This window comes from Bos indicus, chromosome 10, assembly GCF_029378745.1.
Source record: "Bos indicus isolate NIAB-ARS_2022 breed Sahiwal x Tharparkar chromosome 10, NIAB-ARS_B.indTharparkar_mat_pri_1.0, whole genome shotgun sequence".
Lineage (NCBI taxonomy): Eukaryota > Metazoa > Chordata > Mammalia > Artiodactyla > Bovidae > Bos > Bos indicus.
The window spans coordinates 11,832,292-11,857,902 of record NC_091769.1 but is presented as its reverse complement, the minus strand read 5'-3'; the positions used below and the strand labels follow the sequence as shown (position 1 = coordinate 11,857,902).

Here is a 25,611-nt window from a genome sequence, read left to right as displayed (position 1 = left end):
GGAGTGGGTTGCCATGCTCTCCTCCAGGGGATCTTCCCAACCCAGGTATCGAACCCAGGTCTCCCGAATTGCAGGCGGATTCTTTACAGTCTAAGCCATCAGGGAAGCTCAAGCACTTTCCCTTATTGACTACATAGCCAAATAGCCCCAGTTGATCTATTGCTTATAGGAAGAGTGTATAAATGCTTATTGTTTCTCTTTAGCTACCAATTGTCAAAGTAAAAAGTCAATTTACAAGCCATCTCAATGGTGACTTATGAGTTCTTTCTATCTTGATCTTTATATAGACACATGAATTTTTATAATTCAGTTTGATTCAAATCTACTAAATATTTTCCTTTTTTTTTTTTTTTTGTTCAAATTGTTTCAACTTTGGGCAGTGGCTGGATTCCCTATTTTTTGAACTTAGATTTACAGATAATGTTCCCGCCTCTGGACACCATCCCATGCCTTAATTTATGCTTAATAATTTTTTGCTAATGTTCTTTTCTATCATCAATTTAGGTGAAATCTTTATTATACATATTTCCATGTGTTTTTGTCTAATATAAACAACTTCTTGCCTTTTAATTTTCAACTTAATTCATGACCATAAAAAGTATTTATCCCTGGCCTACCAAATAAGTAGTTTGTTGTTCGCTTTTTTTTTTTTCCAGTTTTTAAACTTTTATTGTTTTTATCCCTCTCACTGTCATTGTCTTCACAGAGGGTAGTCAGGAGCCAGGGAATGATAGGTCTTCTATGCAAAGTGGAAGAATTTAGACTTTAATCTGAAGGCAGTGGGGAAACAGTGACTAGTTATAAACAGGGGAGCATCATGATCACGTCTCCTTTTTGCAAGGATCACTCAGGCCATAATATAAATAACTGAACAGAGGTGAACAGAGCTAGAGGCTGGAAAACCTGTGAGAAGACTCCTAACCTACAGTCATTCAAGCTAGTTACATAGTTTTTTTTATTTCCCAGTGCAGATAAAAGTTATGTCTATACTATTTTATACTCTATTAAATGTGAAATAGTATTATGTCTAAAAAAGTGTACATACCTTTATTTAAAACTACATTACTGCTAAAAAAAAAAAAGTGCTAGCCATCACCTGAGCCTTCAGCAAGTCATACTGTTTTGCTGTTAGAGGATCTCTACCTGATGTTGATGGCTCATGACTGATCATGGCAGTGGTTGCTGAGGTTGGGTTGGCTGTGGCATTTTTTAAAATAAGACAACAGTGAAGTTTGCCATACTGATGGACTCTTCTTTTCACAAATGACTTCTCTGTAGTATGCAGGGCTGATAGCATTTTATTCACCGTAGAATTTCTTTCGAAACTGGAATCAATTCTCTCAGACTCTGCTGCAACTTTATTAACTAAAGTTAGGCAATATTCTACATCCTTTGTTATCATTTCAACTATCTTCACACCATCTTTACCAAGAGCAGATTACATCTCAAGAAACCATTTTCTTTGTTCATTCATAAGAAGCAACTCCTTATCCATTCAGGTGTTTTGGGTTTTTTTTTTTTTTTTTTTTTTTTACCTTTTTATTTTATATTGGGAATAGTGGTAGCTCAGAGAGTAAAAATCCACCTGAAATGCGGGAGACCTGGGTTTGATCCCTGGATTGGGAAGATTCCCTAGAGAAGGGAATGGCAACCCACTCCAGTATTCTTGCCTGGAGAATCCCATGGACAGAGGAGCCTGGGGGGCTGCAGTCCATGGGGTCACAAAGAGTTGGACATGACTGACCGCTTAAGCACAGCAGCACATAGTTGATTAACAATATTGTGTTAGTTTCAGGTGTATAGCTATACATATACATGCATCTATTCTTTTTCAAATTCGTTTCCCATTTAGTCTGTTACAAAGGATTGAGCGGTGTTCCCCGTGCTATACACTAGGTCCTTGTTGGTTATTACCATGAGGTTGCAGCAGTTCAGTCACATCTTCAGGCTCCAATTCCAATTCTAGTTCACTTGCTATTTCTCCACATCTGTAGTCACCTCCTCCACTGAAGCTTTCCTCAAAATCATCCATGAGGGTTGGAATCAATTTCTTCCAAACTTCTATTAAGGTTGATAATTTGACCTCTTCCCATGAATCACGAATGTTCTTAAAATAAACCATGTTGCAAACAGATGTGCTGCTTTGATGATTTATTGTTCCATTTATAGAGCACAGGCATAGTACACAATTATTATGGATTCTTAAGAATTCTTATGGAAATTCTTAAGAAAAATCCCTAGTATTTCTGGAACGATAAATGAGCACTAACTTCAACCAAAAGTCACCAGTGGCATGAATTCAGGCATGAATTCCTAAAAATACAGCCTGTCCTTTGAAGCTTTGAAACCAGGCATTGACTTCTCTCCATCTGTGAATGTCCTGGATGGCATCTTCCTTCAATAGAAGGCTATTTTGTCTACACTGAAAATCACTGTTTAGTGTAGCCACCTTCATTAATGATCTTAGCTAGATCTTCTATCAGATCTTAGCTGCTGCTGCTGCTAAGTCGCTTCAGTCGTGTCCGACTCTGTGCAACCCCATAGACAGCAGCCCACTAGGCTCCTGTGTCCATGGGATTTCCCAGGCAAGAGTACTGGAGTGGGGTGCCATTGCTTTCTCCGAGACCTTAGCTAGATCTGCTTTATTTTGTACTTTTATGTTATAGAGATGCTTCTTTCCTTAAATCTCCTGAATCAACCCCTGTTAGCTTCAGACTTTTCTTCTGCAGTTTCCTCACCTCTCTCAACCTTCACAGAATGGAAGAGAATTAGGGCCTTTTTCTGGACTAGGCTTTGGCTTAAGAGAATGTTGTGGCTGCTTTGATTTTCTATTTTAGGCAGTAAAATGTCTCCATATCAGCAAATAATGCTGTTTGGCTTTTTATTGTTCATGTGTTTACTGAAGTAGCACTTTTAACTTCCTTAAGAAGTTTTCCTTTTCCTTCACAACTTGGCTGTTTGGCTCAAGAGACGTAGCTTTAGCCTATCTCAGCTTTTGACATGTCTTCCTCACTAAGCTTTGTTTAAACTGAGAGAATTGCAGCTCTTCCTTTCACTTGAACACTTACAGGCCATGACAGGCCATTGCTATTAACTGGCCTAACATCAATAATGCTGTGTCTCAGAATGGGAGGCCCGAGGAGAAGGAGAGAGATAAGGTATCAGCCTGTCAGTAGAGCAGTCCAAACATATACATTTGATCCACTTAGTTCACTGTCTTATATGGGAGCAGTTCGGACCAACCCCAAACAATGACAATAGTAACAGCAAAGATCAGTGATCACAGATCACCATAACAAATAAAATAACAACAAAAAAGCTTGAAATACTATGAGCATCACCAAAATGTGGTACAGATCAAATGCCGTGGGGAAAACAGTGCCAGTAGACTTGCTTGATTCAGGGTTGCCATAAAACTTTGATTTGTTAAAAAAACAAACAAAAAACCCCAAAAAACAAAAACCACAGTATATGTGAATCACAATAAAATGTAGTTTTTACTGAAACATGCCTGCCTTTATAAATGCCAAGATCCATGGCAGATTGTCTTAATTTGGATCTAAAAGGCCACAATTTCCCAGTTAACGTACTTTCCAACTCCTGGAAGTAATTATGCACTGTTTCTATTTGAAATTGCCCACATCCCTTCTTCCTTTTCTCTTGGACAACCTCCTTCTCCTCTCCATCAATTCTGCCAAAAGAGCTCTTAGCAGGGTCACCAATGGAGTACCTTCTGCAAAAGTCAGTGACCACTTCTCTGCATCCATCAGGTTAAACCCTCAGCAGCACCGGCTCAGCCCATTGCTCCACTCTGTTCATTCAACACATATTTATCAAGCGCTTGGTAAGAATTGGCCTGCAATGCAGGAGACCCTGGTTCGATTCCTGGGTCGGGAAGATCCGCTAGAGAAGGGATAGGCTACCCACTCCAGTATTATTGGGCTTCTCTGGTGGCTCAGATGGTAAAGAATCCACTTGCAATGTGGGAGACCTGGGTTCAATCCTTGGGTTGGGAAGACCCCCTGGAGAAAGGAAAGGCAATCCACCCCAGTATTCTGGCCTGGAGAATTCCATGGACTGTATAATACATGGAGTCGAAAAGAGTCAGACAAGACTGAGTGACTTTCACTTTCACTACTCTCTGGCAGGCACTGTTCTAGTTCCTGGGATGATACATCACTGAATTAAAGTGACCAAGATCCCTTCCTTCTAGGAACTGAAATTCTTTCAGAGGGAGATAGTCAACAAGCAAATGACAAAAAATAACAAAATCACATGGTGTGTTACAAGGCAGTAGGGCTATGGAGAAGAGAAACCACAGAACTCAGCCATGGCCTGTGGAATTCCCCTTTGACACACAGATATCATCATAACAAAACACACCCTATGTAACAAAAAATTTAATAATATCAAATCAAATTGTAGGATATATCTATATATGCCCACATGATAAACTTAACCACATTTTTATCTGCTGTCTTTCTTAAGTCAATACTCTTCCCCCTCCTACTTCTCTTAGATTTGATATGATACTGGAGAGAATAAGAAGTAGAAACTCAGGGGCAGGGGTGGTGGGGATTTACAAGGTTTTAATTTGTTTTAGTTGCAAAATATTCCATTGAACAGATACATCTAACATATTTATATGTCTCTTTTCCTTGACATTTAGGCTGCTGCTGCTGCTGCTAAGTCACTTCAGTCGTGTCCGACTCTGTGCAACCCCATAGACAGCAGCACACCAGGCTCCCCCGTCCCTGGGATTCTCTAGGCAAGAACACTGGAGTAGGTTGCCATTTCCTTCTCCAGACATTTAGGCTAGTTCCTAAGAAAAACATACAAATAATAATGAAAGGAACTTCCTTAGACATAGAACTTCAAGCATTTATCCTTTCAGTTTGGTCATATGTAAGAGGAGTATATCTCTGACCTTTCTTATAGAATTGATAGAAAAAGTAATGAGGTAATGTGTACTAAGCCTTTAACAGTTTAGGGAATATAATAAGCCCTTGGGCCTCCCTGGTGGCTAAGTGCCATAGAATTGATGGTTTTGAACTGTGGTGTTAGAGAAGACTCTTCAGAGTCCCTTGGACAGCAAGGAGATCAAACCAGTCAATGCTAAAGGAAATCAGTCCTGAATATTCATTGGAAGGACTGATGCTGAAGCTGAAGCTTCAATATTTTGCCCACCTGATGTGAAGAACTGACATATTGTAAAAGACCCTGATGCTGAGAAGGATTGAAGGCAGGAGGAGAAGGGGACGACAGGATGAGATGGTTGGATGGCATCACCAACTCGATGGACATGAGTTTGAGCAAGCTCTGAGTTGGTGACAGACAGGGAAGCCTGGAGTGCTGCAGTCCATGGGGTTGCAAAGAGTTGGACATGATTGAGCGACTGAACTGAACTGAATACATATTTCAGTATAAGGTATTCATTATACTTTAAAAAATTTATTGGACTATAGTTGCTTTACAATATTGTATTAGTTTCTACTGTACAGCAGACTGGATCAGCTATATGTATACATATATTCCCTCTTTTTGGATTTCCTTCCCATTTAAGTCACCACAGAGCACTGAGTAGAGTTCTCTGTGCTGTACAATAGGTTCTTTTACTAATCTCTTTTATACGTAGTATCAAGAGTGTATATGTGTCAACCCCTATGTCTCAATTCATCCCACTTCCCTTTTCCCCTTGGTATCCATACATTTGTTCTCTACATCCATATCTCTATTTCTGCTTTGTAAATAAGATCATCTATATCAGTTTTTTTTCAGATTCCACATGTGTGCGTCTATGTACAATATTTGTCTTTCTCTTTCTGACTTAAACTTCACTCTGTCTGACAGTCTCTAGGTCCATCCACATCTCCACAAATGACCCAATTTCATTCCTTTTTATGGCTGAGTAATATAGCTGGTTTTTAGAAAAGGCAGAGGAACCAGAGATCAAATTGCCAACATCTGCTGGATCATGGAAAAAGCAAGAGAGTTCCAGAAAAACATCTATTTCTGCTTTATTGACTATACCAAAGCCCTTGACTGTGTGGATCACAAGAAACTGTGGAAAACTCTGAAAGAGATGGGAATACCAGACCTCCTGACCTGCCTCTTGAGAAATCTATATGCAGGTCAGGAAGCAACAGTTAGAACTGGACATGGAACAACAGACTGGTTCCAAATAGGAAAAGGAGTACGTCAAGGCTGTATATTGTCACCCTGCTTATTTAACTTCTATGCAGAGTACATCATGAGAAACGCTGGGCTGGATGAAGCACAAGCTGGAATCAAGATTGCCGGGAGAAATATCAATAGCCTCCGATATGCAGATGACACCACCCTTATGGCAGAAAGTGAAGAGGAACTCAAAAGCCTCTTGATGAGAGTGAAAGAGGAGAATGAAAAAGTTGGCTTAAAGCTCAACATTCAGAAAACTAAGATAATGGCATCTGGTCCCATCACTTCATGGCAAATAGATGGGGAAACAGTGGAAACAGTGTCAGACTTTATTTTTTTGGGCTCCAAAATCACAGCAGATGGTGATTGCAGCCATGAAATTAAAAGATGCTTACTCCTTGGAAGGAAAGTTATGACCAACCTAGACAGCATATTCAAAAGCAGAGACATTACTTTGCCAACAAAGGTCGGTAGTCAAGGCTATGGTGTTTCCAGTGGTCATGTATGGATGTGAGAGTTGGACTGAGAAGAAAGCTGAGTGCCGAAGAATTGATGCTTTTGAACTGTGGTGTTGGAGAAGACTCTTGAGAGTCCCTTGGACTGCAAGGAGATCCAACCAGTCCATTCTAAAGGAGATCAGTCCTGGGTGTTCTTTGGAAGGAATGATGCTAAAGGTGAAACTCCAGTACTTTGGCCACCTCATGCGAAGAGTTGACTCATTGGAAAAGACTGATGCTGGCAGGGATTGGGGGCAGGAGGAGAAGGGGACGACAGAGGATGAGATGGCTGGATGGCATCACTGACTCGATGGGACGTGAGTTTGAGTGAACTCCGGGAGTTGGTGATGGACAGGGAGGCCTGGGGTTCTGCGATTCATGGGGTCACAAACAGTCTGACACGACTGAGCGACTGAACTGAACTCAATATTCCATTGTACATATGTACCACATCTTCTTTACCCATTCCTCTGTTGAAAATTTGGAGAAGGCAATGGCACCCCACTCCAGTACTCTTGCCTGGAAAATCCCATGGACGGAGGAGCCTGGAAGGCTGCAGTCCATGGGGTCACGAAGAGTCGGACATGACTGAGCGACTTCACTTTCACTTTTCACTTTCATGCACTGGAGAAGGAAATGGCAACCCATTCTGGTGTTCTTGCCTGGAGAATCCCAGGGACGGGGGAGCCTGGTGGGCTGCCGTCTGTGGGGTCGCACAGAGTCGGACACGACTGAAGCGACTTAGCAGCAGCAGCAGCAGCAGCAGCTGTTGCACATTTAGGTTTCTTCCATGTCCTGGCTACTGTAAATAGCACTGCAATAAAAACTGAGGTGCTTGTGTCTTTTTGAATTATGGTTTTCTCTGGGTTTATGCTCAGCATCATTATACTTTTAAGTTTTTTAAGAATAAGTATAGAAAAATTTACATATAATATCACAAGTAGGGGGAAAAGATGTACGTAGCAGAAAAATTGAAAGAAACACACATCAGAATGTTAAGAGTGGACATTTTTAATGGATTCACTCATGGATGACTTTTTTCTTCTATTTTTCCAAAATTTCTATAATGAGTTGATACCTTATATAAACAAGTTGAATAACCATAGCCTTACTTTTGTGTTATATGTGCTTTTCTACCTTATAGTTGGTTCTGTTCTTAGACACAAAGCTTTCTGGTAAAAGAAAATGTTCATGATTATATTAGATTCTTTGTCCTCTATCAATCTTAAAAAGGAAATTAGAATCACAGGTAACTTGACTTCCTAACATTATTGAAGTGACTCATTTAATCTAACCCCTTGTGCTAATAAACAGTTGTGGATTTCCCTTTCTCATATTTCCTGTCTGAGGACAAGAGAACTGTTGTATTCTCACCTCCATTTGTAAAGCACTTTTTATTGACTCTGGTTTCAAAGACTTATCAAGTTGTTTCTCAATCCTGTGAGGATGTAATAAGTCCCACCAAGCCCTGGTTACACACACAGGCCTACTGAATGTAAATATAGCCAGGCATTAATTTGGCATATTAACTTATGCTTGTTTGATTTTTTTGCCCAGTACTTCCTGATACTTCAGACCATCCATCCCCTAGTTTTAGCAGTAGCTAGGGAGTTCTATGGAGAAGGCGATGGCACCCCACTCCAGTACTCTTGCCTGGAAAATCCCATGGATGGAGGAGCCTGGTAGGCTGCAGTCGCTAAGAGTCAGACACGACTGAGCGACTTCACTTTCACTTTTCACTTTCATGCACTGGAGAAGGAAATGGCAACCCACTCCAGTGTTCCTGCCTGGAGAATCCCAGGGATGGGGGAGCCTGGTGGGCTGCCGTCTATGGGGTCGCACAGAGTCGGACACGACTGAAGCGACTTAGCAGCAGCAGCAGCAGCAGGGAGTTCTATGCTGACTGCCTCAGAGAAAGGACAGTCTTAGCAGAACACAGGCATAAATTCTTAGCTTATGACTTTTAAAAGTCAAAACCTAGATGAGAGGAGATAAGGAAGAGCAGAGTTTCACCACTTCTCCCCTAGTAGTTTCATGGGATATGAATGAGGGAAGGTGAAGTTTAGGAGAACTGGGGAAGCTTAGATGTTAACACGGGGTTTCCTGGATAAGGTTGCTCTGTACCTCTCAGAGATTTGAGGGATCTGAGAGCATAGGAAACCCATGCTTCACTTCTTGGGTAAAAACAGGGCAAGCAGCAGGAAACGAGTGTTCTCTAAGCCTTATGTGGTATGGAAAAAGTGAGAATATTTCCCAGGAGCACAAAAGTCATGATGACAGAAAAGGAAGGTTTGATTAGTCTTCAGGTTTCACCCTTTAATCTGTCAACCTCAAGCTGCTGTAAGTTTTAGTTCTAGAATTTCCATTTTGTTCTTTTTTTGTTTTTATAGTTTCCATTTCTCTATTGAGATTCTCCACCTGCCCCCTCACAATTTTCCTTAATGTTGTGAATCAGTCTTGAAGTTAGTTTCTGTTCACTTAATTTTTTTTTTTTTTTTGATCCTTTAGTTGACTTTTTGCTACGTGTTTATGACTTCCTGGTAATGGTAGTGTCAGAATTGAGCTAGCAATGACACTAGCTGACAGACACCAAGAGTCTATTGTCAAAGCAGTCACTTTAAGTGGGGCAGGGCTCCATGTCATTAGAAATGCTGCCTAATGTGTGATGATTTCCAATTTTCAAATAAGGACAATCTTCTTGATCAGTTTTAAGAAACTGATAAGACCTTCCCATTCATTAAGGAACAGAATGGAAAGAGAATTGAAAACATTAGCATTTAACCCCCTGCCTTCCACCAAGTAGAAGAGTCCTCCAATAATTAATTTTTTTCTAAATAAAAAGCAGCTTCCTTGCATTTCCTGATATAAAGGTAATACATAGAAAAATTCACCAAGACAGAAAGGCATAAAGAAAAAAGTACTACCCAGAGAAATTACCATTAATATTTTGCTGAACATCCTTCTAGATGCTGCTCTGTACAAATACTTATGCATATAATTTTATATGAATGGAATGATTTACATGCTTTTAACTCCACATTATCAGTAAATACAGATACACCTCATCCTTTCTAATGATTTTTTATTGTGTTGCATAGGTGTATCAAAATCTATTAGACCAGTTCTCAATGGTAGGACATTGAGTGCATATCCTTGCACTTGGGGAAGGGAGGAGGCCTGGGAGGGGGATGGATCTGCCTAGGGAACTGGCCGAGTCGGGGGTGGGGGGTGGGTTGTGTTGGACAGGGATGGGAAGCCATCCTGTGGGAGTAAAGGAAAGATTGCCTATGACCCTCCTTACAGAATGTAATTATCCATGCGGGCTTCCCTGGTGGCTCAGAAGGTAAAGAATCCGTCTGCAATGCAGGAGACCTGGGTTGGGAAGATTCCCCTGGAGGAGGACACGGCAACCCACTCCAGTATTCCTGCCTGGAGAATTCCCACGGACAGAGGAGCCTGGCGGGCTACAGTCCATGGGGTGGCAAAGAGTTGGACAGGATTGAGCAACTAAATACAGCACAGCACATGTTGGCTGTCAAACTGATGTTTGTTTTTAACATCAGCTCTTTTTCATGACTGAATAAATGACAGTAGGCAGTAAGAAACTACCAAACCAAATTTGTCATCTCCAGTCTCTGAAACTGTCATCAACCAATAAACTCTACCAGGCATGGGTCGTGGGACTTATTTTATATATATATATATATATATATATATATATATATATATATATATATATATATGGCTGAACAACATTTCTCTTTTGCAGCTGAGCTTGGGTAGAGAACAATGTGGTTTTAAGCTGTACCCACAAACACAATTGTACACAATTACAAAGAACTTAAAAAAAATGGTTGCTTAAACAAGTGGTTATCCGTTACCGTGTTGACATAGAAAAAGGAGAAATGCTGGGAACCGAATCAAAGCGACGGTGCAACAGACAGCTTGGCGTGCACTCATGGCTCGGTTGCTCGAATGCGCGGGCTTGCTTTTCACTTCCTCCTAATTTTGGCCCCGCCTTCCTGATGTGTCTTCCTGAGAATGTTAAAAACAAACAAACAAACAAACACATTGGTCTTACTGTAAGCCGTCTTTAGTGTCTGTTGCTCCCTTTTTCACGTCTCACGGTACTGGGTCCTCCCAACTTCTCTATTGCTTGCTGAGTCGCTTTGCTCTCCCTGGCGTTGCCTTCCGTGAACGCTGTGCGGACACAGTACCCCACACTGTGCCCCGCACTCCCACCAGGCCCTCGGCCAGGGCTAAAGGACTACCGTCCCGGCGGTGGTCAGCCAGCCTGTGGGCATCGAGCAGCCGCCTGAGCTAGGGACCAGGGCCGCTGCTCTCACCGGCCACCCACGCCCCTCGTCTGGCCGGTCTCCGCCCCCGCGCGCCCGGAGAGACTCGTAGCGTGACGCGTCCACCTCCCGGCAACTCGGCGGCTCTCGCCCCTGGACCGCCGCCACCCCGGAGACGCGGAGGAGGCGCCGGCGGGTCCCCCGAGGCGCCCGGGGCACCGTAGGATGCGACAGCCGCGCGGCCTCTCCGGGAGCCGCAGGAGACCCGGGCCGAGGCCGCCCTCGGTGAGCGCCGGGGACCGGCAGGGGGCTCTGGATTTGGATCCCTCCCCTTCGCTCAGAGTCTCGTAGCACTTGGGCTCTCAGACCCCACCTCCCGCCAGGTGCGCGCCGGCGGGAGAAAAGGACGCGTCTCTCCTCCCGGCACCCCACCATGGGCAATACTTCCAACGACTCCCAGTCCGAGAACCGCGAAGAGCCACTGTGGCTCCCCTCTGGAGAAAGCCCGGCCATCAGCTCCGTGATGTTCACGGCCGGGGTGCTGGGGAACCTCATTGCGCTGGCGCTCCTGGTGCGCCGCTGGCGGGGGGACTCAGGGCGTAGCGAGGGCCGCGGAAACTCCATCTCGCTGTTCCACGTGTTGGTGACAGAGCTGGTTCTCACCGACCTGCTTGGGACCTGCCTCATCAGCCCCGTGGTGCTGGCTTCGTATGCGCAGAACCGGACTCTGGTGGCCCTGGGGCCGGAGAGGCGCGTGTGCACCTACTTTGCCTTTTCCATGACCTTCTTCAGCCTGGCCACGATGCTCATGCTCTTCGCCATGGCCCTGGAGCGCTACCTAGCCATCGGACACCCCTACTTCTACCAGCGCCGAGTCACCCGCCGCAGTGGTCTGGCTGTGCTGCCCACTATCTACATAGTCTCCCTGCTCTTTTGCTCCCTGCCGCTGCTGGATCATTGGAAGTATGCCCAGTACAACCCGGGGACGTGGTGCTTCATCGGACACAAGCAGACCACGTACCTGCGGCTTTACGCCACTCTGCTGCTGTTGCTCATCATCGCCGTGCTGGCCTGCAACTTCAGTGTCATCGTCAACCTCATCCACATGCACCGCCGGGGCAGGAGAAGCCGCTGCGGACCCTCCTTGGGCAGCAGCCACAGGAGAGCGGAAAGGGTATCCATGGCGGAGGAGACGGACCATCTTATTCTCCTGGCTATCATGACCATCACCTTCGCCGTCTGCTCCTTGCCTTTCACGGTAAGGCACCCACTTGGTTTCTACAGCCGAGCTCGGTGCAGCCTTCTTAAACGCTTTCCTCTTACTCCCACCCTTTCCACCACCACACAGATTTTCACAACTTGTAAAAATATGACCTAATTTGTAAAGGTCTATTGCCTTCCCCTCTCAAGTCTCACCTTTACTCCACTTCCTGCTTCCCTAACCCCAGCAAATGGGCATCTCTATGCTAGTGTTTCAACCCACTCCAATGTTCTTGCCTGGAGAATCCCAGGGACGGTGGAGCCTGATGGGCTGCCGTCTATGGGGTCACACAGAGTCGGACACGACTGAAGTGACTTAGCAGCAGCAGCAGCAGCAGCATGCTAGTGTTTCTCATACGGTGACACAGCACCCCTGAAAGGGAGTCTTGGTCCTCCACTAAGCCAGCCCAGACCCCATCTTAGAGCCAGTTCCAGTCTACAAGGCTAGAATGGCTTCCTCTCTGAGGAAGAAGCAGTTCCCATCTACCTTTGGATAGTTGTCAGTTACAATCTGACTTCCCTGAGCTGTAGTTCACCTCCAGGCCAGTCCTCCAGGCCACCCCAGTCAGCTGGTGCCAGTTCTCTAGGCTCTGCCTTCTGTTCCTCTCAAAGCAAAATGTGATGCCCAACCAGTAGCATTCCAGCTGCCATTAAGAATGGTCCCAGGTGAGAAGGGTCCACATTGCAGAAATCCAGAACATTCATTGTCTTGTTCAACAAAATCTAGTTTACAGGATTCCCAAATTACATGTATATTGGAAGTATAACTCTTGGTTGCCATTAAAATTCATAATATGTTCATGATAATAAGTAGAGGAAAGACTGGTTGCTTGGAGAAACCCCTTGCCTAGGTTCTGGGCTGGGTGCTGCCCTGGTTGGAGGCAATACCAGCAGTTAGTTCCATGATGCTGTAAGTTTGAACCTCCTAAGATGTAACATGGGTAGCGGAGCCTGGGATGTATCTGAGCAAGTGCTGACCTCTTACAGAGAAATGAGAACTCTGAGTTTTAGCATCTCCACTTCCTAATCTTCAGAAGCACAGGATTGCTCCTACAGGGAATAAACAGTTGACTCTTAACCTGCCACAGTCTTGGTGAAAAGAAAGAGATGATGCCTGTCACAAAACAGATATTTGAACTGTACCTTAAACGGGAAGTATCAAGTCATCTCTTAATAAGGACATTTACATGCACCATTAACTAATTTTATTTTATCTATGGATTATTGGTACTTGTAACTTTCATTTATACAGTGCTTTAAACGTTATGAAATGCTACACTGTCCAGAATTAATTTATTTCTTGGAAGGCTTATCTGACAATTTAAAAGTCAAGGCTACAGAATGGTGCTTTACATTCTGCTATTTCAGAATGCTTGGCATGGGTCTCTGGGGGTGCTTTCCCCCATGTCCTTTTATTCTACTTGGTGTACATGAAAATTGTGCTCAGAAACGGCCTACACCCAGTCACAGAAGGACAAATACTGTATGATGCCACTTAGAGAAGGTACCTGAAGTAGTCAAACTCATAGAAACAGAAAATTGAACAGTGCACGCCAGGGGCTGGGGGAGGGGTAGGAGGAGTTGTTTTGCAGATGTAGTTTCAGCCATGTAGGACTGGGCTGAGAGGTTCTGGGGAATCTTTTGCACAACAATGTGCATTGGGTAACAGTATTTAATTATACACTTAGAAACTGTTGAGAGGGTGAATTTTATGTTATATGCTTTTTTGCCACAATGAAAAAGTAATTAATTAATAATAGAAAAAGAAATGGCCTACACCAATCTCCCACCCAAGGCAGGAATCATTTCCACACATCCTAACCAGGGCTCTGGTGGACAAGGCAAAGGCCTCTGGTTGCCTCCAGAAATTCTCCTGTTTTTCTAAGAGAGCATGCACAGCCCAACAGAAATACCCCGTGAGCCACAAATGCCAGCCACAGAAGGAATCTCCAGTTTTCTCAGTTCAGTTCAGTTGATCAGTTGTGTCTAACTCTGCGACCCCGTGGACTGCAGCACGCCAGGCCTCCTTGTCCATCAGCAACTCCCGGAGTTTACTCAAACTCATGTCCATGAGTCGGTGATGCCATTCAACCATCTCATCCTCTGTTGTCCCCTTCTCCCCCCACCTTCAATCTTTCCCAATATCAGGGTCTTTTCTAGTGAGTCAGTTCTTTGCATCAGGTGGCCAAAGTATTGGAGTTTCAGCTTCAGCGTCAGTCCTTCCAATGAATATTCAGGACTGATTTCCTTTAGGATGGACTGGTTGAATCTCCTTACAGTCCAAGGGACCCTCAAGAGTCTTCTCCAACACCACAGTTCAAAAGCATCAATTCTTCAGCGCTCAGCTTTATTTATAGTCGAACTCTCACATCCATACATGACCACTGGAAAAACCATAGCTTTGACTAGACGGACCTTTGTTGGTAATGTCTCTGCTTTTTAATATGCTGTCTGGGTTGGTCATAGCTCTTCTTCCAAGGGGCAAATGTCTTTTAATTTCATGGCTGCAATCACCATCTGCAGTGATTTTGGAGCCCCCCCAAATAAAGTCTGTCACTGTTTTTACTGTTTCCCCATCTATTTGCCATGAAGTGATGGGACCAGATGCCATGATCTTATTTTTCTGACTGTTGAGTTTTAAGCCAACTTTTTCACTCTCCTCTTTCACTTTCATCAAGAGGCTCTTTAGGTCTTCTTCACTTTCTGCCATAAGGGTGGTGTCATCTGCATATCTGAGGTTATTGATATTTCTCCCGGCAATCTTGATTCCAGCTTGTGCTTCATCCAGTCCAGCGTTTCTCCAATTTTCTAGTAGCCACATAACAAAAAGCTTAAAAAAAAGATGAAATTAATTATTAACTAAAATATTTTATTTAACCCAACATATCCAAATAGCATCAGTGAAAAATGGAATCAATGTAAAATAATTATTAATGAACTATTCTAACTAATTTCCTGTGTTCCAGAAAATGCTAGCAATCTGCCCTCTCTCTGCCTCTTTCTTCCTTGAGATAACAGAACTGCTTTCTGGGCCCTCAAAGTGGGCCACAGGTCTTCCCTGGTGGGCTACAATCCATGGGGCCACAAAGAGTTGGACATGACTGAGCAACTAACTCAACACACAAGAAGTGGGCCACACCATTGGCCCGACAAGGAGAACTCATAGCTGTGTACCCAGTGGGACTCCAGCCTGCTCAGCAACCCAGGAATGAGGAAAGAGGGGTAGGACATTGAGGAAACCTGAACTGCTGATGTCAACCATTGTCCCAAAGTATGGGCAAGTTACAATTACTGCTTCCTCCAAGAATGCCAGCCTAGGACTTCCGAAGCTTGGGAAGTGAAACTCAGAATGTAAAATGCTCAGTACGCTGTAATGAAGTTCAGGTCATTATTACCACCATCAAAATTGCTAACATTTTTGAGTGCTAATTTTTACATATATTAACCCATTACCTTCACAACAATCGGTCATAGAGGTAGCATTTTTATTCCCATTTTACAAATGAGGCAAATAACTTACCCTGGGTCCCAAGCTAGTGAATACCGGAGCCAGCATTCAAAGGCAGGCAGTTTAAACACAGAACCTATGCTTTTAACCACAATACCATCAGAAAGAAAATACTTATTTGGGGGTAACATATGAGAAGATTGTGTGCTTGTGATTAGTTAATCGGTCATGTCTGATTCTGTAAATCCAATGTCTTGGATTACAGCCCACGAGGCTACTCTGTCCATAGGATTTTTCAGGCAAGAATGCTGTAATGGGTTGCCATTTCCTCCTCCAGGGGATCTTCCCAACCCTGGGATTGAACCTGTATCTTCTGTGTCTTCTGGGTTGCAGATGGATTTTTTGCCCACTAAGCTATCAGGGAAGCCCATGAAAAGATCAACCCAAGATTTATAAGAAGTTGTGAAGATGTTATAAATATTTGCACCACTTTGTCTCTTAATCTCAACTTTTAGCTGTAAAAATACAGTGGCAAAGACCTTTTTCTTCACAGCAGATCAAGGGGCCTGAGCTGGGACCGAGGGTGCAGTTTCTTTTTGCTTCTGCACAGACCTATGCATTAAAAGGCTGAGTCTGAGATTTTAGAAGATTCGCTAGTGTAAATACTGGTCTAAATTAAGAAATAATCTGATTACTCCTCACATAAAGTTTTGTTGTTAAACATTTCTTAATTGATCTTTTAAAAAAGCATTATTTTGGCTATCCAATATAAAATCATGCATAGGACAGATAACATATTCCATATGGTTTTTGCATTAAAGGAATATTGTATAAATTAATAAATTCCTCATATTAATCACATGTTATTATCATTTCACAGAGATAGAGGGAAACTTTCTTTCTTCCTGAAATGAGACAGGACACAGGAAACACATCAGACGTCCATTCTTGACTCAGATACTGTTTGTCTCTAAATTTCCAACCTATATTTAGCCACTTTCTCACTACTTTCCTAATAACTGTTAATAGCCTCTGGTCATTTTAAACTGTTTTCCTCATGTCATTAGGATAAAGTACTTATGCATTTTATTCGGTTCTAAAATTTCAAGAGTGAACCATTGACTCATTCTAAAAATTTCTTCATCTTTAGAATTCTTTAGGGCTCTAATTTTTAGGTAAATCTGATTAGTGGAAATCTGATCTTTCAAATACAGAACAAACGCAAGTAAACAGTACTGGAATTTCCCTCATTCATTCCTGGTACTCTTTATGTAAAATTTAACATGAAGGGGGTTGTAAAACTGATTTGAAATTTGTTGATTACATACTTGCACAATATCAGAATTCTAGTAGTAATGAAAGAGAAATTCAGAAATCTCTATGCATAACCATGATAAACTTTGCCTGGTGATATTTTGAGTTAATATGCACGCAAAACTGCTGCTAAGTCACTTCAGTCGTGTTCGACTCTGTGTGACCCCATAGACGGCAGCCCACCAGGCTCCCCCGTCCCTGGGATTCTGCAGGCAAGAACACTGGAGTGGGTTGCCATTTCCTTCTCCAATGCATGAAAGTGAAAAGTGAAGTCGCTCAGTCATGTCTGACTCTTCGAGACCCCACGGACTGCAGCCTACCAGGCTCCTCCGTCCATGGGATTTTCCAGGCAAGAGTACTGGAGTTGGGTGCCATTGCCTTCTCCCGCACGCAATCCTAGAAGGCCCTTTATCATTCAAACATCATCAGTGATGTATTTGGGGATTTTTAAAAACTTTTTACTTTATATTGGAGATGATTAACAATGTTGTGATGGTGTCAGGTGTATAGTGAAATGATGCAGCCATACTTGTACATGTATCCATTCTCCTGTTTGGGGATTGTTAAAGAATTGTAATACACCTTACCTTTTAAGAGAAAGTTTTTCTACATGAATATTTTCACTTGACACCTTTTCCTTCTGCATATGATATGAAATGGTGGTTGTGAACACTGATATGATCACACTGAATTTTAAAAAGGTAGACAGCAAGAACTACAGGCCATTTCCCTAAAGAGAAGTGATGTGTTATGTCTGCCCTCTTGGGCAAGGTGATTGTCACTGCCTGCCATTTGGCTGTGGAAAGCGTGGAGGAAAGAAAAGCCCCGAAGAAAGCCAAGAGCTTCTTAGATAGCCATGGTTTTTAAATCTATAAACAGGAGCAGTAATACCCATAAATCTTTGTGACACATTTGGAAAGAAACCTCCTACAAACCCATAATCAGTCAGTGGTGAATGTCACGTAACAATTCACATCATAGGGTATTTATGCAGATGGTGCTAGAGTGTGTAGTGGCTAAGAAGACAGTCTGGTCCTGCTTCTGTGGCTGCAAGGCTTCCCTGCTTACCCATGGTATGATTTGGGTCAATGTAACTAATCTTCTAAGCCTTGATCTCTTTCTTACAAAAATGGGACTAATAACACTTTTACAGATTTGTAGAAGGATTAAATACAACAAGACACAAATTGTTTAGCACCAGACCTGACACAAAAGTATTCAGTAAATATTAGCTACTTTTCCCATAAGATTCCGTTTTCAAAAGAAATCATTGTATATTAATAATCAGGAACTGAACTCTGGAAACTCCAAGTCATGTTTAATTGGCCAGGCCTCAGTAGGTCTTTTGTTGTTAAGTGTGATGGATGAATACTTGTAAACTATTTCAGGTACTGGGTAAGGGTCTAAAGCAGTGGGCCTCAACTTTGCACTGTGTTAGTATCACCTGTGTATGCATTCATGCTCAGTGGCGTCTGATTCTTTGCCATCCTATGGACTGTAGCCCTCCAGGTTCATCCGTCCATGGGATTTTCCAGGCAAGAATACTGGAGTGGGTTGCCATTTCCTACTCCAGGGGATCTTCCTGACCCAGGATTGATCCCATATCTCTTATGTCTCCTGCACTGACAGGCAAATTCTTTACCACTGAGCAACCAGGGAAGCCCTAGAGTTTCCTGGGGCACATTAAAAGCCCTGACACCCAGCTTATAGCCCAGACTAATAAAATCAGAGTCTCTGAGGGAGGGAGAAAGCCATCAGAATATTTTTATTTCTTTATTATTTTTTTCCATCAGAGTATTTTTAATGATCCTCAGGTGGTTTCAATGAGCAGCCAAATAAGGTTCTTATTTGCTCTAAAATTCTGAACGTGCTATGTAGTTGCATTAAAGGTAGGGAAATAGCTAAAACAAACAGCGCCAGGTCAGTGCCAAGATGAAGTTTTACGTGGAGGCTGAGGGGATTCAGTGGAAGACAAATCCAAAGGACACTAACTTTCATTGGTGCGGCTTTGTAGGTATCACAAGCTCTCTGTTCTTAGCAAAGCCCTGTAGAGAGTCTGTCCTAAGGAATTAAAACTCACTTGACTGGTTTACATTTGTCCTTGATATTTTTCTCATAGCAAATTTATTAGTAGCATGTACAAAAACATGTATACAGTCTACCAGCCTCTGAAACTGAATTCCAGAATATAAATGAAACATTATTAATTAATTGACCTAGATCCATTGTGTAAGCCTGTAATGAAAATCCAGGATTGGCTGAAGGGAGAGGGGAATGAGGAGTTAGTGTTTAATGGGTACAGAGGTGGCTCAGTGGATAAAAAAATCTACCTGCAATGTGGGAGATGCAGGTCTGATCTCTGGGCTGGGAAGATCCCCTGGAGGAGGAAATAGCAACGTGCTCCAGTATTCTTGCCTGGAAAATTCCGTGGACAGAGGAGCCTGGCGGGCTACAGTCCATGGGGTCGAAAAGAGTCAGACACAACCTAGACAAGCATGCACATATTGGCCACCTCCTAAAATGCAAATTTTAAGCATTTCTAAAAATTACTCAGTATAGTGGATGAAAAGGAAATAAAGTACAGAATTGCTTCATCCTCTGAAACCATTTTTTACTTCTCATTGGTCAGTCACACTCTAAAGAGACCAGAAACTATGGTCTGATCTTGCCACTGAAAACCTGACTCATCTGCACATGTGACCTGTGACACTGGAATGCTGAGCCCTCTCTATGTGGCTCATTAGACAATCCAGTGTTATAGTTTTTGGGTGAGATTAGGTCATAAACCCAGCTACAAACTTTTTCTATGACACAACACTCAGTTGTATGTGTGTGTAGTGACTAATATATTTTAATCTATCAGGTTTATGTACAATATCATCCTGAATTCCAAAACTCCAAAATGGCTCTTTGAGTGAGTGAAAGTCACTCAGTTGTGTCCTACTCTTTGCAGCCCCATAGACTGTAGCCCACCAGGCTTCCCTGTCCATGGAATTCTTCAGGCAAGAATATGGGAATGGGTTGCCATTTCCTTCTCCAGGAGATCTTCCTGACTCAGGGGTCAAACCCAGGTCTCCTGCATTGTAGACAGATTCTTTACCATCTGAGCCACCAGGGAAGCCCTCTCTTTCTCTCTCTCTCTCTCTCTCTATATATACACACACACACACACACACACACACACACACTGAATTGTAGCCGGATTCAAGACCTTATAGTCAATTCTGTGCCATAATTAGATGCACAATTTTAAGAGTCACAATTTAAAGAGCAATATTTAAATTGCTCTTTAAATATACCATAGAAGTACTGTAAATTTCTCATCTAAAATAATTTAGCTGACAAGACAAGTATTGCTCCCTTGCATATCTCCACCTAACTTTTTTCTTCTTTCTGTATTCATGGATATCCACCTTCAGTTTTTTTTTTTTTTTTCCCTTTGCTCATCTGCCAAGTCTCTTCTCCATTCCCTTAAGCCAAGATTCTCTGGCATAAACACCTACGGCTGCCAAACCTTCCCGATATTGTCCTAACATAAGCAACCCGAAGATGACTACTCTTTCCCTCCCTGCAATTTGCTTTGTATATGCAGTTGCCAGATGCCTGCAGAATTAAGTACTAGGGGGATAGGAGAGAAACTATTCCTTCTTCTGGTGAGGGAGAGTGGAGGAAAGAAGGAATAGGTCTCTAACTCACCCTCTGCAGTTGGTAAGAAAGGCCCTGGAGCTCTATAAAGAACTGGCTTCAAACGACTGGGTATGATTTACATGTTTCACTCTTTTCTGTAAGCTATGTGGAAGTGTTTGATCTTTATCGGGTATGTGCTGTTCCATTCTCTGCAATCTGATCCAAAAGTTGTGTGTTCCCTAAATACCTAAGGAATCAGATGAGAGCTGGTATACCACTTTGAGAACATTGGCCAAGGTGTAATGATGTGTCAGCTTTCCAGTGTTTAAGACTCTTCTGAAGACCTTTGGCCTACATAGGCGACCTGGATGTCGCAAACAGTGAGCACTGCTCGGTGTCAAGGGACTTGGAATTTGTGTCCTGTTGTTGTTCAGTAGCTCAGTCATGTCCGACTCTTTGTGACCCCATGGACTGCAGCACACCAGGCTTCCCTGTCCTTTATCATCTCCCTGTGTTTGCTCAAACTCACGTCCATTGAGTTGATGATGCCATCCAACCATCTCATCCTCTGTCACCCGCTTCTCCTCCTGCCGTTAATCTTTCCCAGCATCAGGGTCTTTTCTAATGAGTCGGCTCTTCCCATCAGATGGCCAAATTACTGGAGCTTCAGCTTCAGTCCTTTCAATAGATATTTAGGGTTGAGTTCCTTTAGGATTGACTGGCTTGATCTCCTTGCAGTCCAAGGGACTCTCTAGGGTCTTCTGAAACACTACAGTTCAAGAGCATCAATTCTTCGGCACTCAGCCTTCTTTATGGTCCAACTCTCACATCCATACATGACCACTGGAAAAACCATAGCTTTGACTAGACGGACCTTTGTCAACCTTTGTGTCCTGAGTTGTCCACTAACCAGTCCTGGGAACTTGGACAAATCCCTTGCTGTCTCTGCCCTATGGTGTCCTCACTGGTAAAATGAAGATAATAAGGATTATCATTGTGGGGCACGTTTTAAGGGAGCACTGTTTTCGGTAGCTGACATGGATGACTTCCTGTCATCTTCCCAACAATCCCAAGAATAGGTATTGTTATCATTGTCATTCATTTTAGAGATGTAGAAAGGGAGACACAAAAAGGTTAGTTTTACCTGTGGTCCCAGAGCTATTTTTGGAGGCAGGATTCAAACCCAGGCAGCCCAGTGGCCAGAACATAAGCTCTGTTGTGTGCCATCTGTCACTGAATTATCATAATTCAGTATTTGAAAGTCAGTGCCACACATTGTTATTCCCTCACTTCCCCGTCTATCAAAAGGAGACAATACTTCTGTTTCAGAGTGTCCCTAAGGCATAAACTTGTGTGAGAGGGGTGAGATTTTGCAACTTCCCTCTCAGCACCACAGCCACCACACAAAACACATTTTGCTTTTCAGCCTTAAGAAATTGCACATGATCGAAGCCTATCTACTGCTACAATATAAAACTGACGTCTTTCCCCCCTTTTGCTTCTTACAGATTTTTGCATATATGAATGAAAACTCTTCCCGGAAAGAAAAGTGGGACCTCCAAGCTCTTAGATTTTTATCAATTAACTCAATAATTGACCCTTGGGTCTTTGCCATCCTGAGACCTCCTGTTCTGAGACTAATGCGTTCAGTCCTCTGCTGTCGGGTTTCATTAAGAACACAAGAAGCAACACAAACTTCCTGTTCTACACAGTCAAATGCCAGTAAACAGATTGACCTTTGAGGATGGTAGTTAAGAAGTGCTAGTTAACCACCATCTGGAAGATCATTTTGAAATGGTTCCTTAGAGAAATGGAAAAAAATTTATAAAGACAATGACGTTACCCTAATGAAACAGAGCAAACAAACATTTCAGGAGTGGTTTGGGCTATAGATGTGCTGACAAGGCACTTCTTGCAAGGTGTCGGAAGGATCTATAAAACCTACCCTCAAGGAACATGTTCATGGTCTTCGGAGGAACAACCAAGTGTATTTATGATCCTGTGCCTTTGGATTTAAGCGTCCTTGTTGAATGAGAAAGCATGTAGTTTTGTAATTTGTTTAAAACCCTAAATAGTTACTGTGTTTTCCATTTTAATCTTCTAGGCTAGTACCATTATAAACATAACAGTGTACAGTCTAACCAGATAAAAACTTACGTGTTCTTTAGGAAGTGGATTTGGGCAAGCAACCAAGCCTGGTGTCTTGTGACTGCTTATCAAACCCTTTCTTTGGACAATGAGTTTGAAAATCATAAGTACTTTGTACTGTATGTTTGTATATGTGGGAGCATGCTCTTGTCACGATAGTATTACTCACAGAAGAGTAGGCTCAGTTGGTCAATGTCAGCTTTTTTCACCATCCATGAGAAGATGTGTGTCAGAGTGTCAGGTTATTTATTTTATAACATCTGTCAAGCTAATGGTAACGAAAAGGACTTTAGGAATTTTCCTCTCAGCGATAAATAGTAGACTATTAAGAGAAGTAATTCTCATTAATATTTTACTTTTTATTTCCAGGGAAGGGTGTATGTGGCTACGTCTGAGGCAAATATTAGAATTAAAAACTGAAAAATCTGGTCAGTTCTTCAGCTACACTGAACTCTTTTAACGCTGATGTCGAGGCTGTGACTGACACAGTTTGTAGGATGATGGTGTTGTAGCAAAATTCATGTCTGTATGTTTATCTGGGAAACATGGCTTGACTCATGCTCTATAGGAAATCATACAGTGAGTCATACCATAATATATTTCTAAATCTAAATGTTTGGCATTGTATAAATTCAGCATCAAAATATTTCAGTGAATTTGCACTGTTTAATTAAATCTTAGTTATAGTATAAACTCATCTGAAATGTTACAAAAATAAGCTATAAAACAAAAGATTTGAAAATGGAATAGTATGTGATGAATTCCCCCCAAATAGCAATTTATAGTTTGTGTGGATATACTAATTTTAAAAATTAGATGAAAGTGGAGTTTAAAATTTTAATTTAGCAGATTTTTAAAGTGTGGTTGCATTGCAAATTAGAGTTTGAGATATTCAGTACAATACTTGATATTAGAGGAAATTTTTCCCCTTATAGCATGATATTCAATATAGTGGACACTTTATTTATTTTATTTTATATTTTGCAGTGAGTGTTATTACAACATAGCTGTAATAAAAACCAAAAAAGAATATTAGTTTTTTCAAAGTCTCATTGAATTGCTTACACAAAACTATTTCCTATAAGTAGTTATCAGACTAGATGATCACTTAAGAGTGATTCCAAACCAATTTAGAAATTAGTGTATTATGACAGAATCTATATCAAATTATCCCTTATTTTAAAAAGAATAAGTGAATGGTTTGCTTTTGTACTAATTTAAACAAACCAGGCTAAGTTTAACTTAGCTAAAATCTGGATGTGTAAATAAAGCTTCCCTGTCCACCAAGATAAGAAATTGTTCTAAAGAAGACTAATTAGGCTCATGGGTAATTCCTGAACATAAAATGCTAAAGTTACTCTGGATCTGGAAGATTAATTTCTTTTATCAGATGACTTTTCTTCCTCCAAATAAAAATGTTACCTACAATCATTCACCCTACCTCATCATCCCCCCAAATTTTTGAATAATGCCTGAGAAATTTAAAAAGAAAAAAAAAAGGACAAACTTGGATATAATATCACTAGTGAAAACAAAATTATTCACTCTGTGGTCCCAAAATATGAGTTTAAGCCATTTAAGAACCAAGATTTCCAGAGCTTTGTTTCCTAGTATATTCCTGTTCCTTGCATTGTGTTAAATGACTAAATCCTGAAATTTATTTGCACTGATATTTACATAGAAGGAATTGAAAGGTAAAATCCTATGTAATAGTAAATTACTTACTATTAATGGAAATTTCAAGGTAATAGAAAAATTACTTATATTGGATATGTAAATATTTCTTTTTTAAAAATCACATCAGACGTACCTGTTTAAGTTTGCTGACTCATTTTCAAGTTAAATAAAAAACACAGAACTTAGTCTGGTGTATCAGAAAACTGAATTATAATAAAGGAAGACCTAGATTTTATTCTTTGTCCCTGACAGTCAGTGGAATGAAAAGAGAGGAAAACTATTGTGGATATTCAACTCAGTATGCCACAACTGAGACCTGGCCCAGCTAAATAAATAAATAACTGTCTTTAAAAAAAAAGCCAGGATAAATGCGCATGCATAGCTGATTCCCTTTGCTATACAGCAGAAACTAACACGGTACTGTAAAGCAGCTCCACCTAACTTTAGGTGTCCAGAAACAGGATGGGCTGAAGCAGTTCTGTTCTGAGTTGAATTGTTACTGGGTGGCTCACTGTGGGGCTTCTCAGGTGGCCCTGGTGATAAAGAACCTGCCTGCCAATGCAGGAGATGGGGATTCCATCCCCTGGGTCAGGAAGATCCCTGGAGGAGGGCATGGCAACCCACTCTAGTATTCTTGCCTGGAGAATCCCATGGACAGAGGAGCCTGGCGGGCTACAATCCCTGGTGTCACAAAGAGTCGTACACGTCTGAGACAACTTGGCACGCACGCTTCACTGTGGCCCTGGATCATCTTTTCCAAGAGAAAACTGAGAAATTCTGGTACTAAATTGTGTCCTTGAATTTCCTAAGATCCTAATAAGGCCTGTGATTTCTCAGAAACTATAGAAAGCCTCTGAAAGACCTGACTCTCAAAGTGGTCTGGACTCACGACAACCCAGAGCCAGAAAGAGCACCGACCCCTAACCGCCATACTGGCGGAGACTACAAGTCCTGGGCAGGTGGAGGGCAAATCCGAGCCTCATCACTACATTCTCAGTGTGATTCAGTTCAGCTCTTGGTGCCCTGGCCTGCTCTCAGCAGTGCACTTTCAGAGACAGATTGCCCTCGTGCTAATGTAATGTCAGCTCTGCTTTGAACCAAGGAAAAATTAACATCTTCAAGTTCAGAACTTGATGACTTTGAAAGGCAGGGGAAGACAATTAGTTCA

At 42.1% G+C, this 25,611-nt stretch overlaps 1 protein-coding gene and 1 long non-coding RNA gene across 2 annotated transcripts; one reads left to right on the top strand and one right to left on the bottom strand.

Moving 5' to 3' along the window:
• Positions 1-332: 332 nt before the first annotated feature.
• On the bottom strand, positions 333-12,127 carry LOC139185194 (uncharacterized). The gene is made up of 2 exons (XR_011568726.1): positions 11,991-12,127; positions 333-10,709 (listed from the first exon to the last, which is right to left on the bottom strand). It is a non-coding gene; the product is annotated as an uncharacterized lncRNA (long non-coding RNA).
• PTGER2 (prostaglandin E receptor 2) lies at positions 10,744-25,328 on the top strand. Its single transcript, XM_019968119.2, has 2 exons — positions 10,744-12,227; positions 22,127-25,328. The coding sequence occupies exons 1-2, from the start codon at positions 11,403-11,405 to the stop codon at positions 22,358-22,360; spliced, it is 1,059 nt and encodes a 352-aa protein (XP_019823678.1). The 5' UTR covers positions 10,744-11,402; the 3' UTR covers positions 22,361-25,328.
• The last annotated feature ends 283 nt before the right edge of the window (positions 25,329-25,611 follow it).